The sequence below is a fragment of the Pristiophorus japonicus genome, chromosome 6 (genome assembly GCF_044704955.1).
Source record: "Pristiophorus japonicus isolate sPriJap1 chromosome 6, sPriJap1.hap1, whole genome shotgun sequence".
Classification (NCBI taxonomy): Eukaryota; Metazoa; Chordata; class Chondrichthyes; family Pristiophoridae; genus Pristiophorus; species Pristiophorus japonicus.
The window spans coordinates 9,466,997-9,482,413 of record NC_091982.1 but is presented as its reverse complement, the minus strand read 5'-3'; the positions used below and the strand labels follow the sequence as shown (position 1 = coordinate 9,482,413).

The 15,417-nt window shown below is 46.8% G+C and overlaps 1 protein-coding gene across 5 annotated transcripts in view; it reads right to left on the bottom strand.

The window, feature by feature from the left end:
* The window catches only part of ogt.1 (O-linked N-acetylglucosamine (GlcNAc) transferase, tandem duplicate 1), a 98,703-nt gene extending 83,287 nt beyond the window's left edge, over positions 1–15,416 (bottom strand). For 2 of the 5 annotated variants that reach the window (XM_070882597.1, XM_070882598.1), the window contains exon 1: positions 14,945–15,414. In XM_070882597.1, the coding sequence (XP_070738698.1) occupies positions 14,945–14,981 (37 nt within the window). In that variant the 5' untranslated portion in view covers positions 14,982–15,414. Of the gene's footprint in view, positions 1–14,944 lie in introns of all 5 variants that reach the window. The other 3 variants (XM_070882602.1, XM_070882601.1, XM_070882599.1) reach the window with 3 other exon arrangements.
* Between the last annotated feature and the right edge of the window lies 1 nt (position 15,417).

Here is a 15,417-nt window from a genome sequence, read left to right as displayed (position 1 = left end):
TAGATGGAAGCTCATCTCAGGCTGCACATAAATTACCAACATTGGAAATAATCTTCTCCTCAAAACCACCCAGCAAGTTTTGTACGGCAATACACACCTCCTAGCATGGACAATGAGGTATCCACTGGAATATCTCCATAGGCTGAAAGAGATTACCAAAGCTGTGTCAAATTGGGGCTATTTGTGTTGTGGGTCCATACCGCAATGAAATAGGTTGAGACTGGCCAAATTCATTTAGCGCAAGACACTTCTGACAAGAGTTGTTTTACCCTATCAGCCGAAGGAGAAATCTTCGGCTTAGTAGTAACATTCCGAGTCAGAAGGTGCAAGATTCGAACCCCACTCCAAACATTTTCAGCGAGTTCAGATCTGTTTCTAAATTCTGGGTTGACATCTAGTGGGGATACTCGCATCCTGTGGACCGTGGATGCGGGTGATCTCCTCCTAATATGGGTTGTAGGAGCCCATAAAAACCCTCTCATGGTACAGGACAAACTACCCGATCTGCTGGTAGAAAGATGGTTACGGCCGTAGAAGGAACATTTAAACCTGTCAGACCTATGAATCCTTCCACTGGTTACTATTTTCTACAGGAATAGTGAGATAGTATTAAAAATTAACATCTCATCAATCTGGGTGGAATTCAAATCCAGGTTCCAAAGATGAAAGGCATCTGCACCACCCAATCTTTTGATAAACAGTTATCATCATAGGCAGTCCCTCGAAACAAGGATGACTTGCTTCCACGCCAAAAAAGGATGAGTTCACAGGTGCTTCAATGAAGGTCCTGAACTACATCCTCAAGGGTGAAAGATGCCTGTACGTGGATTTTTTTTTAACGTGTGGTGGCCGTTGCACATCAGCCACCACATGGGCTTGACAGAGCTAGGTCTTGGTTCAGTGGCAAGGATTACCCAAGACGACTGGAGACCAGCTCTGCTGCACAGACCTAGTGCGCACACATATCGCAGTGTGGGCTGGTCCGGGGATAGTGACATTTGGAATCCTACCTTAAACTGAAGACAGAGAAGTCATTCACAACTAACATGTATATGAAGAGTAGTTTTATAATAACAGAACAAGTTGATTTCTGTTTATTACATGAGATTACTTCATTTTCATCAGTGTTTTGGGTATTGTAATCAGTTTGCTTCTATGTGAAAACCACAAAACAAAAAGCGCAAATCAGTGGCCTTGAAGAGGTTTGAACTGTACGCACAGAACTAGAAGAGAAAATTTAAGTGAGATTAGATACATGAAAGATGCTAGATTTTATATTGAATAAATCTGCACCAAAAAGCTATAAAGCTATTTAAACTGTTTGAAGAGCTGGCCAACTAAGAAAAAGATTCATTACATATACACTGTGGAATTTCCAGTTCTGGAAGACCAAATGGACCATCATCTGTGTGATTCAACTAGTTAGACTGCGATGTTAGACGGAGTTTCTTGTGCCGTACTCAGATATTAGTCAGGGAAAAAATCTTGGAAGAGTAACTTGTTGTTCATCTGCCTCATATCAAATACTGTACAGAGTCCATAACAGCAAATGGTATTTGGGTAGTTCTGCTGGTTTAAAGGATGAAGAGTACCTGTTATAGTACTAAGCCATACAGACTGTACATATAATGGGCTGCACCCGATACATCTAGAAGAAAAACACAAAGGAACCGTCTTTTAAGTTAAAATGGCTGAAAGAATAAAGTTTTAGGATGTGTTTAAAAGGCAGTTGCTAGTCTGAAATCAGTTGCAATTTAATCTAGCCAGTGCCTAATTTATACTGCCTAGCTTCTTTGCAATCCTGCCAAGAAAGCTTAACACGTGCACAATTACAGGCATAGACCAAGCACCAGTTAATTTAGTTAAAATTTAAATGTTTTGGAGTGGAAGTGCCTTTATGCTCTAGATCGTAAAATTAACTCAACCGAATTTAAGGAATGTGCCCTGCAGTTTTAAGCCAGGATTGAGATGGTACTGGAATTGCACTCCATGCAATGTGAACTGCCTTCTTCAGGGAAATCTAGCACCACTTCTCTGTAGAGTAATTTCAGAACCAGATTCCAAAGTTATACCTGTACAGCAATTTTAGCATTGGTTCCACTTTGCAGCAACAATTGCACTATAAACACACCCTTATTACTGTCGCATTCGCGTCAGTCAAGGTCACTCAATTCAACTCTCCCAGAACTGTGATATCTAAATGTCAACTTATTTTCCACATAATCATTCCATTCTCCTGTTGTCGGAGTCTGAACACAGCTTTCTGAACAAGATTCAGCTTCGACAACAATGCCAAATTGCATGTTAATACAGGTTGAACCACCTTCCGGACCTGGCCTGTGCCGGGTAAGAGGATTTGCTGGACGACAGGAGGTCAGCATTTCAGGCCCAGCTTTGGCGCCTCAGTCTGCCCAGAGGCAGCAGGGAGAGGACGACCATTCTAAGTTGTAATTTACCCATTGTATATTCTACTATAGAGTTTCCAAAACCAGTGCGTTATTTGTCGATGAGTCTATGAGCTATCAGGCAGGATGGACAGGCTTAGTAAATGCAAATCTTGATGGTGAGTGAGCTGTTAATTTTAGTCGTTGTATTTGTAGCTTGAAATGCTGTAACTATCACTACAGGCTAAATATTCGATCCCTGGCAAGATCTGATCTCTGACCCCGAACCCGGGGAGGTGAGATTTGTCCACGGGGGTCCGATCCTTGACCCGGGGTGGCGAGATCGATCCCTGGTGAGGTCTGATCCCCGACCCCGAGGTGGGGGGGGGGGTCCGATCCCAGAGTCTGGGTGCGGGTGTTTGATCCCCGGAGGGGAGGGATCCAATCCCCTTCCCCCAGATTGGAGGTCCGATCCCTGACCCTAGGGAGGGACAGGCTACTGCTGGGGGAGCTTGTGGGGCTGGGAGGCTCCTCCTGGCCCACAAGGATTGCTCCCCGAGGCTGTACTTGCCTTGTTGCAGCTACGGGGAATCCTTAGCCAGCACACCAACCCGGTCTCGGAGGGAGCACCGGAGGCGGCAGGGAGAGGAGGAGCGGCCAGTCCCAGGTCACATGGCCAGCACTGGAAAACAGCATTTTTTCTATCAGGCATATAACGCTCTTGCAGTGTGCCAGCTGATCTTACCGGGTACTGCTGACAACGACCCAGCAACGTTCTGCGCATGTGCCACCCCCATCCCCCACCGGGCCGGGAATGATGCCGGACAAGGGAGGTTGCCGGATAAACTCACATATAATAGGGTAAATGGGTAATTGTCCATTTTATGCTTGTGGTAATTACCAGAGATTAATACTACAGACTATTCAGAGATTTAATTCTGTACTCTTATAGTTGAGGGTTTGTTAAATGCATAACTTGTTAAGTTCGATAAAAAAGGCAAACGGCCCTTTTCTCATTTCACAATGTATTATGCATTAATAGTTGAATGAATGTTCTAGCAGCCACCTTAAAAAGATGGCATTTCCTGAGAATACAAACAAAAGTTGCCGAGAATTTTATATTAATTCTGAATTTTCCAAAGAGGGCTAGATTTGCAAAGATGGCAGAGGACTTGAATTGGGTCAAAGGGGCAAGCAACCCTTCTAGGTGGGGATATTACTAAACAGAAGAGAAACAAAAGGAAATGTGTCCCTAGTAAAACAAAGCCAACTGGTTATGTGCAAGGACAAATCAGACCTAAGCAAAATTATTTTTAGAATGAAAAGGACAGTAGGGATAGCCATCAGGTTCAGGATGAGGCAATAAAAGATGCCACAAAGCAGCCAAAATATAACTGCAGAAGTAGAAAGTGGATAACAGCAGTAGCAATATTAAAATGGGGTTTAACTTTGTTAGGAGTCAGAGGACTCCATGGGCTGTTGAACAAATCCCCAGGGCAGTTTCAGGTGAAGCTCCAGGATATGCCAGAGGTTTTACATGGCTACATTGAATCAATCTTCACTCCAATAGACTATGCTCAATTACCATTAATGCACAGGATTACGTAAGATATACAGCACAGAAACTGGCCATTTGGCCCAACCAGTCCATGCCGGCGTTTATGCTCCACTCGAACCTACTCCTGTCTTTCTTCATCTAACTTGATCAGCGTAATTCTCTATACCCGTCTCCCTCATATGCTTGTCTTCGCTTCAACCACTCTCTGTGATAGCGAGTTCCATATTCTCACCACTCTTCAGTAAAGAAGTTTCTTCTGAATTCCCAATTAGATTTCTTGGTGACTATCTTATATTGATGGCCTCTAGTTTTGCTCTTCCCCACAAGTGGAAACATTCTCTCTGTATCCACTCTATCAAAACCTTTCATAATTTTAAGGACCTATTATGTCAACCCTCAGCCTTCTTTTTTCCAAGAGGAAAGAGACCCAGCCTGTTCATCCTTTCCTGATATGTATACTCTCGCATTTCTGGTACCACCCTTGTAAATCTTCTTTGCATCCCCTCCAGTGCCTCTATATCCTCTGTATAATATGGCAACCAGAACTGTATGATGTATTCTAGGTGGTGGTCTAACCAAGGTTCGATACAGGTTCAGCATAACTTTCCTACTTTTCAATTATATACCTTTAGAAATAAATCCTAGTGCTTGGTTTGCTTTCTTATGGCCTGTGGCTAACCTGTGTCGGAAATTTTAGTGATTTGTGTATTTCAATTCCGAGATCGCCTTGTCCTTCTATCCAACCTACACTCTCATCCTTCAAGTAATAAGTGACCTCCCTATTCTCCCTACTAAAATGTAATACAGGTTGAGCGTCCGAAATCCGGAGTTCCGAGTCCGAAATCCGGAGTTCTGAATATTCTGGAATCCGGACCGATCCATGCCGGGGTCATCCGTAAACCAGAAAATGTTCCGAAATCCGGACTCCTCCGCCTTGGCCGCCCACCTGACCTCGGCCCGGCTCAACCTACCTCGCCCCGGCCCCCACTCCCCTCAGCTGCCCGACCCCCCACTTCCTACCTCGGCTCAGGCAAAGACGTTCCGAAATCCGGAAATACCCGGAAGGCGGAAGGGCCTCGTCCCCGGACGTCACACCTGTACCTCATTTATCTGTGTTGAACTTCATTTGCCAATTATTTGCCCATTCTGCAAGTTTATTAGTGCCCTCCTGTAATTTGTTGCAGTTCTCCTCAATATTTATTATCCCCCCACCCCCACCCTAATTTAGTGTTATCTGCAAATTTAGAAAATCTTTATTTGATTCCAAAGTCTAAATCGTTAATCTAAATTGTGAACAACAGTGGTCCCAGCACTGATCCTTGTGGAACACCACCGTCTGCCAGTGAGCAGCTACAGTTTACTCCCACTCTCTGCTGTCTGTCTTCAAGCCAGCTAGCTATCCATTCTGCTACTTGTCCTCTGACAACGCATTCTCTAACCTGGTTCATCAGTCTATTATGGGATACCTATCGAAAGCCTTTTTGAAAATCTAGCTAATTACATCTACTGTATTAACATTGTTTACTCTCTGTTACCTCTTCAAAAAATTTTATGAGAGTCGTCAAGCATGACTTTTCCTTTTGAAATCCATGCTGACTATTCATTATTATATTTTGGGTTTCTAGATGTTCTTCTATTCTCTCCTTTAGTAGGGATTCCATTATTTTTCCGACCACCAATGTTAAGCTGACTGGTGTATAATTCCCTGGACATGTTCTATCCCCCTTCTTAAATATAGGTATGAAGTTCGCTATCCGCCAGTCCTCAGGCACTACATCTCTTTCTAACGAATTATTAAATGTATGTAGTAAAGCCTCTGCTATCTCTTCCCTAGTTTCTTTTAAAATGGGTGGATTTAATCCATCCGGACCAGGGGTTTTATCCTCAGTCTCTAATTAGTTTATTTCATATATCCATTTTTAAAATTTAAATGCACCTATCTCATTAGTCATCTCATCATCCAATGTCATGTCCATCTGTTCTATCTCCTTGGTAAATACCGAAGCGAAATAATGATTTAATATTTCTGCCGTCTCCCTATCGTGACCTGTGGTATTATCCTGTTCATCCCTGAATGGCCCTATTCCCATCGCAACCATCCATCTTTCCTTCCTTTTTTTTTTTAAATTGATGTGCCTGAAAAATATTTTACTATTTTGTTTTATGTTCCTTATTTCATAGTCCCTCTTCGCCTTCCTCATTGTTTTTTTGATTTCTCTCCAAATTTCTTCGCATTCTCTCTTATGCACTCCCCTGCTGTCTATGTACTTAATGTATGCCTCTTTCCTTACCCTCCATTGTTCCTTTAGGCTTTATTCATCCATGGAGTCTCATTAGTGTGTAGTTTGTTATTTCCTTTTGCAATGTTCAGTTTACTCTAAAGTTGCAAGTGTCAAAGCAGACACAGATATAATCCTGGAGAGAATAAGGGGTCTCAAAGGAACTCATGCTGCTGGTTGTCAGAATTTAACTAAAGAATACTCAAAAATGTAGACCTGTTCATCAATTATGTCCCTTGCTTATATATTTAACAACTCACTAGTGTCAAGGATTGTTCCTGTGGACTGGAGACAGGCTCATGGTGTGCCAATATTCAAAACGTGCAACAAGTCAAAGCTGGTAAATTATAGGTTGAAATAAAAACAGAAAATGCTGGAAATACTCAGCAGGTCAGGCAGCGTTTGCAGAGAGGGAAACAGAGTTAACATTTCAGGGCGATGACTTTTCGTCACAACTATAGGTTGACTTTGCCAAAGTGAATTTTCAAAAAGCCGTTGACAAGATCACACACCATAGCACCACAGGCTACTTTATAGGACACAGCGCTAAGGGGGGGGGGGGGGGCGGCGGCGAGAGAGAGAGATCGAGATCGCGCGCGCGGAGAGAGAGAGATCGAGATCGCGCGCGCGGAGAGAGAGAGATCGAGATCGCGCGCGCGGAGAGAGATCGAGATCGCGCGCGCGGAGAGAGATCGAGATCGCGCGCGCGGAGAGAGAGAGAGAGATCGCGCGCGCGGAGAGAGAGAGAGAGATCGCGCGCGCGGAGAGAGAGAGAGATCGCGCGCGCGGAGAGAGAGAGAGATCGCGCGCGCGGAGAGAGAGAGAGATCGCGCGCGCGGAGAGAGAGAGAGATCGCGCGCGCGGAGAGAGAGAGAGATCGCGCGCGCGGAGAGAGAGAGAGATCGCGCGCGCGGAGAGAGAGAGAGATCGCGCGCGCGGAGAGAGAGAGAGATCGCGCGCGCGGAGAGAGAGAGAGATCGCGCGCGCGGAGAGAGAGAGAGATCGCGCGCGCGGAGAGAGAGAGAGATCGCGCGCGCGGAGAGAGAGAGAGATCGCGCGCGCGGAGAGAGAGAGAGATCGCGCGCGCGGAGAGAGAGAGAGATCGCGCGCGCGGAGAGAGAGAGAGATCGCGCGCGCGGAGAGAGAGAGAGATCGCGCGCGCGGAGAGAGAGAGAGATCGCGCGCGCGGAGAGAGAGAGAGATCGCGCGCGCGGAGAGAGAGAGAGATCGCGCGCGCGGAGAGAGAGAGAGATCGCGCGCGCGGAGAGAGAGAGAGATCGCGCGCGCGGAGAGAGAGAGAGATCGCGCGCGCGGAGAGAGAGAGAGATCGCGCGCGCGGAGAGAGAGAGAGATCGCGCGCGCGGAGAGAGAGAGAGATCGCGCGCGCGGAGAGAGAGAGAGATCGCGCGCGCGGAGAGAGAGAGAGATCGCGCGCGCGGAGAGAGAGAGAGATCGCGCGCGCGGAGAGAGAGAGAGATCGCGCGCGCGGAGAGAGAGAGAGATCGCGCGCGCGGAGAGAGAGAGAGATCGCGCGCGCGGAGAGAGAGAGAGATCGCGCGCGCGGAGAGAGAGAGAGATCGCGCGCGCGGAGAGAGAGAGAGATCGCGCGCGCGGAGAGAGAGAGAGATCGCGCGCGCGGAGAGAGAGAGAGATCGCGCGCGCGGAGAGAGAGAGAGATCGCGCGCGCGGAGAGAGAGAGAGATCGCGCGCGCGGAGAGAGAGAGAGATCGCGCGCGCGGAGAGAGAGAGAGATCGCGCGCGCGGAGAGAGAGAGAGATCGCGCGCGCGGAGAGAGAGAGAGATCGCGCGCGCGGAGAGAGAGAGAGATCGCGCGCGCGGAGAGAGAGAGAGATCGCGCGCGCGGAGAGAGAGAGAGATCGCGCGCGCGGAGAGAGAGAGAGATCGCGCGCGCGGAGAGAGAGAGAGATCGCGCGCGCGGAGAGAGAGAGAGATCGCGCGCGCGGAGAGAGAGAGAGATCGCGCGCGCGGAGAGAGAGAGAGATCGCGCGCGCGGAGAGAGAGAGAGATCGCGCGCGCGGAGAGAGAGAGAGATCGCGCGCGCGGAGAGAGAGAGAGATCGCGCGCGCGGAGAGAGAGAGATCGCGCGCGCGGAGAGAGAGAGAGATCGCGCGCGCGGAGAGAGAGAGATCGCGCGCGCGGAGAGAGAGAGAGCGCGCGCGCGGAGAGAGAGAGAGAGAGCGCGCGCGCGGAGAGAGAGAGAGAGAGCGCGCGCGCGGAGAGAGAGAGAGAGAGCGCGCGCGCGGAGAGAGAGAGAGAGAGAATGTGTGGGGACAGTGGGGAGTGAGAGGCAAAGAGTGAGAAGGCTCTGTGCCTCAATGCAGGGAGTATTCGTAATAAGGTGGACGAATTAACTGCGCATGCAGCAATTAACTAATGATATAATTGGCATCACGGAGACATGGCTCCAGGGTGACCAAGGCTGAGAACTCAACATCCAGCGGTATGCAACATTCAGGAAGGATAGACAAAAAGGAAAAGGAGGTGGGGTAGCGTTGCTTGTTAGAGAGGAAATTAACGCAATAGTAAGGAAGGATATTAGCTTGGATGATGTGGAATCTGTATGGGTGGAGCTGCGGAATACCAAAGGGCAGAAAACGCTAGTGGCAGTTGTGTCCAGACCACCAAACAGTAGTAGTGAGGTTGGGGACAGCATCATACAAGTAATTAGGGACGCGTGCAATAAAGGTACAGCAGTTATCATGGGCGACTTTACATATAGATTGGGCTAACCAAACTGGTAGCAATATGGTGGAAGAGGATTTCCGGAAGTGTATTAGGGATGGTTTTCTAGACCAGTATGTCGAGGAATCAACTAGAGGGTTGGCCATCTTAGACTGGGTGATGTGTAATGAGAAAGGACTAATTAGCAATTTTGTTGTGCAAGGCCCCTTGGGGAAGAGTAACCTTAATATCGTTGAATTCTTTATTCAGATAGAGAGTGACAAAGTTAATTCAGAGACTAGGGTCCTGAACTTAAGGAAAGGTAACTTCGATGGTATGAGACGTGAATTAGCTAGAATAGACTGGCAAATGATACTTAAAGGGTTGACGGTGGATAGGCAATGGCAGGCATTTAAAGATCACATGGATGAACTTCAACAATTGTACATCCCTGTCTGGAGTAAAAATAAAACGGGGAAGGTGGCTCAACCGTGGCTAACAAGGGAAATTAAGGATAGTGTTAAATCCAAGATAGTGTTAAATCCAAGGAAGAGGCATATAAATTGGCCAGAAAAAGCAGGACTGGGAGAAATTTAGAATTCAGCATAGGAGGACAAAGGGTTTAATTAGGAGGGGGAAAATAGAGTATGAGAGGAAGCTTGCTTAGAACATATAAACTGACTGCAAAAGCTTCGATAGATACGCGAAGAGAAAAAGATTAGTGAAGACAAACGTAGGTCCCTTGCAGTCAGATTCAGGTGAATTTATAATGGGGAACAAAGAAATGGCAGACCAGTTGAACAAATACTTTGGTTCTGTCTTCACGAAGGAAAACACAAATAACCTTCCGGAAATACTAGGGGACCGAGGGTCTAATGAGAAGGAGGAACTGAAGGAAATCCTTATTAGGCCGAAATTGTGTTAGGGAAATTGATGGGATCGAAGGCCGATAAATCCCCGGGGCCTGATCATCTGCATCCCAGAGTACTTAAGGAAGTGGCCCAAAAAATAATGGGTGCATTGGTGATCATTTTCCAACAGTTTATCGACTCTGGATCAGTTCCTATGGACTGGAGGGTAGCTAATGTAATACCACTTTTTAAAAAAGGGAGAGAAAACGGCTAATTATAGACCGGTTAGTCTGACATCAGTAGTGGGGAAAATGTTGGAATCAATTATTAAAAGATGAAATAGCAGCACATTTGGAAAACAGTGACAGGATCAGTCCAAGTCAGCATGGATTTATGAAAGGGAAATCATGCTTGACAAATCTTCGAGAGTTTTTTGATAATGTAACTAGTAGAGTGGACAAGGGAAAACCAGTGGATGTGGTATATTTGGACTTTCAAAAGGCTTTTGACAAGGTCCCACACAAGAGATTGGTGTGCAAAATTAAAGCACATGGTATTGGGGGTAATGTACTGACGTGGATGGAGAACTGGTTGGCATACAGGAAGCAGAGAGTCGGGATAAACAGGTCCTTTTCAGAATGGCAGGCAGTGATTAGTGGAGTGCCGCAGGGCTCCCCCTGCTGGGACCCCAGCTATTTACAGCATACATTAATGATTTAGATGAAGGAATGGAGTGTAATATCTCCCAAGTTTGCATTTGACACTAAGCTGGGTGGCGGTGTGAGCTGTGAGGAGGATGCCAAGAAGCTACAGGGTGACTTGGACAGGTTAGATGAGTGGGCAAATGCATGGCAGAAGCAGTATAATGTGGATAAATGTGAGGTTATCCACTTTGGTGGCAAAAACACGAAGGCAGAATATTATCTGAATGGCCGCAGATTAGGAAAAGGGGAGGTGCAACGAGACCAGGGTGTCATGGTACATCAGTCATTGACAGTTGGCATGCAGGTACAGCAGGCAGTGAAGAAGGCAAATGGTATGTTGGCCTTCATAGCTAGGGGATTTGAGTATAGGAGCAGGGAGGTCTTATTGCAGTTATACAGGGCCTTGGTGAGGCCTCACCTGGAATATTGTGTTCAGTTTGGGTCTCCTAATCTGAGGAAGGACGTTCTTGCTATTGAGGGAGTGCAGCGAAGGTTCACCAGACTGATTCCCAGGATGGTAGGACTGACATATAAGGAGAGACTGGATCAACTGGGCCTTTATTCACTGGAGTTTAGAAGGATGAGAGTAGTAGAAACATAAAATTCTGATGGGACTGGATAGGTTAGATGCAGGAAGAATATTCCCGATGTTGGGGAAGTCCAGAACCAGAGGACACGGTGTAAGTATAAGGGGTAAGACATTTAGGACTGAGATGAGGAGAAACTTCTTCACCCGTGGAATTCTCTACCGCAGAGTGTTGTTGATGCCTGTTCATTGGATATATTCAAGAGGGAGTTAGATATGGCCCTTATGGCTAAAGGGATCAATGGAGAGAAAGCAGGAAAGGGGTACTGAGGGAATGATCAGCCATGATCTTATTGAATGGTGGTGCAGGCTCGAAGGCCGAATGGCCTACTCCCCCACCTATTTTCTATGTTTCTATGAGAGAACATAAGACATAGCAAGAGTAGGCCATGTGGCCCCTCGAGCCTGAGCCGCTATTCAATAAAATCATGGCTGATCTGATCTTAACCGCAACGCCACTTCCCTGCCCATTCCCCATAACCCTCGATTCCCTTATGATTCAAAAATCTGTCTACCTCTACTTTAAATATATTTAATGACCCAGCCTCCACAGCTCTCTGGTATATAGAATGCCAAAGATTCACAACCCTCAGGAGAAGTAATTCCTCCTAATTTCCGTTTTAAATAGGCGACCGCTTATTTTGAAACTATGCCCCCTAATTTTAGAGAAACAGCCGCTCTGCATCTACTTTATCAAGCCCCCTCATTATCTTATATGTTTCAATAAGATCACCTCATTTTTCTAAACGCCACTGAGTATAGGCCCAACCTTCCTTCATAAGACAACCCTTTCATCTCAGGAATCAACCTCGTGAACCTTCTTTGAACTGCATCCAATGCAAGTATATCCCTCCTTAAATAAGACCAAAACTGTACGCAGTACCCTAGGTGTGGTCTCGCGAAGGCCCTGTACAGTTGTAGCAGGACTTCCCTACTTTTATATTCCATCCCCGCTCGCAATAAAGGCCAACATTCCATTTACCTTCCTAATTACTTGCTGTACCTGCATGCTAACGTTTTGTGTTTCAAGTACAAGACCCCCAGATCCCTTTATATCTCAGCCATTTGTAATCTCTCTCCATTTAAATAATAATAATTTGCTTTTTATTTTTCCTGAGATTGAGACACGGGGGTGCGGGGGGGGAGTGGGGAGAGGAAGAGGAGACGTGGGGGAGGTGATCGGAGAGGAGAGGGGAACTCAGTGAAGACAGATCACCCCTTTTACACCCACACACGATTTATTGGAAAGCTCGGTGCATGTGTGACAATGACATCATTGGAGTGGATGATATCCGGAAGTCACGACATGGTCACTATTCGCTTCATACCCAATAAACCCGTTAACAATCTGTGACTGGGCAGGGGAGGGGGTGGGGTTATGTGATCAAGGGGTCTCTGAGCATTTTGCTATTGCAAATAAACATGTCCTTTATCATCATCATCATAGACAGTCCCTCGAAATCGAGGAAGACTTGCTTACACTCAAAGTGAGTTCTTAGGTGACTGAACAGTCTAATACAGGAATTACAGTCTCTGTCGTAGGTGAGCCAGTTGTTGGGGGCAAGGGTGAGTGGGGAGCCTGGTTTGCCGCATGCTCCTTCCGCTGCCTGCGCTTGTTTTCTGCATGGTTTTGGCGACGAGACTCCAGATGCTCAGCGTCCTCCCGGATGCTCTTTGGCCAGGGACTCTCAGGTGTCGGTGGGGATGTTGCACTTTATCAAGGAGGCTTTGAGGGTATCCTTGAAACGTTTCCTCTGCCTACCTGGGGCTCGCTTGCCATGTAGGAGTTCCAAGTAGAGCGCTTGCTTTGGGAGTCTCGTGTCAGGTATGCAAAAAAGTGGCCCGCCCAATGTAGTTGGTCGAGTGTGGTCAGTGCTTCGATGTTGGGGATGTTGGCCTGATCGAGAACACTCAATCGACATAGACGACAAGGTTCAACACCGCCTCCAGTGTGCCAGCGGAGCCTTCGGCCGCCTGAGGAAGAAAGTGTTCGAAGATCAGGCCCTCAAATCTGGCAGCAAGCTTATGGTCTACAGGGCTGTAGTGATACCTGCCCTCCTGTATGGCTCAGAGACGTGGACCATATACAGAAGACACCTCAAATCGCTGGAGAAATACCACTAGCGATGCCTCCGCAAGACGTCCCTTTTTATATCATGCCTTTCACAACCACTGGAGGTCTCAAAGTGCTTTACAGCCAATGAAGTACTCTTGGAGTGTAGTCACTGCTGTAACGTAGGAAATGCAGCAGCCAATTTGATAATGAACAGATAATCTGTTTTTGTTTTGTTGATTGAGGGATAAAATATTGGCAAGGATACCGGGGATAACTCCCTTGCTCCTCTTCGAAATAGTGCCATGGGATTTTTTATGACTACCGGAGCAAGCAGACGGGGCCTCGGTTTAACGTCTCATCCAAAAGACAGCACCTCTCACAGTGCAGCACTCCCTCAGCACTGCACTGGTGGGTCAGCCTCAATTTTTGTGCTCGTCCCTGGAGTGGGACTTCAACCCACACCTTCTGACTCAGAGGCTACTAGTTACAAGGGACACTTATTTATTCTTCCCAGTCAAGTCTTCCAGAATTCTAATTATGTGACTAGGATAGACAAGCATTCAGGTCAATAGGACAACCAATGAATTTGGTAGTGAATAGCAGAGCTTCACAAGATGTCCCAGCTTTTATCCCTGGTCTCTGTTGAGTTAGCAGATTGTTGTCAGAGCACCTTTGGAGTGCTGCAACGGACGTCAACATCCCTTGGTTAAATATGGGAAAATTAGCATCCCAATCACTAGACAACATTCAATGCTGGAAGAGCATGTGTATGGATGTCAGGAGAGGTCTAGTGAGCTGAACTTGTGATGTTAAACAACATGCCGGTAATTATGGCCAAGACTTTTATCATTAGAAAGACTTCCAAAGAGAGACAAACACCCATGGAATCGTACCCTGGTAAAGAATGAAAGCCTTCAGCAGAGTAGAAAATGAGAAAAATTAGTTGCAACTTGAAATCCACTAACATTCTGCAAGCCGAACACTAAAATGTAATCTCTAAAGGACATCATCCCACATATAAGTTTTTATACCTACATTTCTGTCTCAATCCATTTTTCAAATACACTTCCTCAGGAAATCTCTTCACTTCAGTACATATTTCATCTCCTCTACATTTACCCACACGTGTTAAATTGATGAAACTTTTCCCAAGTTTACTGATAGATTTATTCCATTTGCCCCCTTCATACCAGCAACATATAACATATGCAGACTCTCAATTTATCAACCCATTTGTGTACTCTCATATGCCGGGGCTATATATTTTACCTGACCACATAAGCTATTTCAAAGTGGGTAGGTGATTTGTGAGCAGAATATCAGCATGTTTACAATCTTGGCAAACTCACAGAGAGTTGTTAACCTGTGGGATTCCCTGCCGCAGAGAGTTGTTGATGCCAGTTCATTGGATATATTCAAGAGGGAGTTAGATATGGCCCTTATGGCTAAGGGGATCAAGGGGTACGGAGAGAAAGCAGGAAAGGGATACTGAAGGAATGATCAGCCATGATCTTATTGAATGGTGGTGCAGGCTCGAAGGGCCGAATGGCCTACTCCTACATCTATTTTCTATGTTTCTATACTCACATTAACTATGAATGCGTATGATAATATATAAATGAGTCATTTAAAAATGAGCTGTCCTCATGCAATGTTTCTCGTGCGCTCTCCCCGGTAACTTCCTAGAACTTGCACTAATCTGCATTGACGCCATTTCTTCTTCACTCTCACCCTCTGAAATGTAGCTCAGATTTCAGGCTCCATCTGACGGTTTTATAACGATCAAATAATGCCGGCCCGGATTACTCCCAGAAAGGTTATTTCATAACTCAATAAGCTCTCACCTGTGCTGTCAGCCACACCGCCGACCGACGCCGCCATGCTCCCGTTCGGGGTGTAGTTCACTCCGAGCCGCTTCCTCTTGCTGAGGGGGGGCGGGCTTTAACCGCGCTTCACTGTCCCAATCGGTGGCTGTGCCCTGAGGCCTGGAGCCGCGATGCAGTGTCCTCGCCTTTCCCCGCGCTCCGTCACGGCGATCTCACATTCACGGTTTACCCCAATTCTCGGCCGCAGTCCTCGTTACCAGCTCCGCTTTGCCGGCGCCTGGTTTCTAACGCTGCCGTTCCGATTTCTCTTCTTCTCGCGTGCAGATGGCGGCCAGAATACGGATAACACTAACCGGAACTATTTACACACCAAAGAGTCCCCATATTCCCATTACAATAACCCCGTTACAATCACACAAACTCCGGAACTAACGCTCTTCATCTGACGATTTTGGTTCCACTATTCCGTTTCCGCTAAGCATATGCTTTCC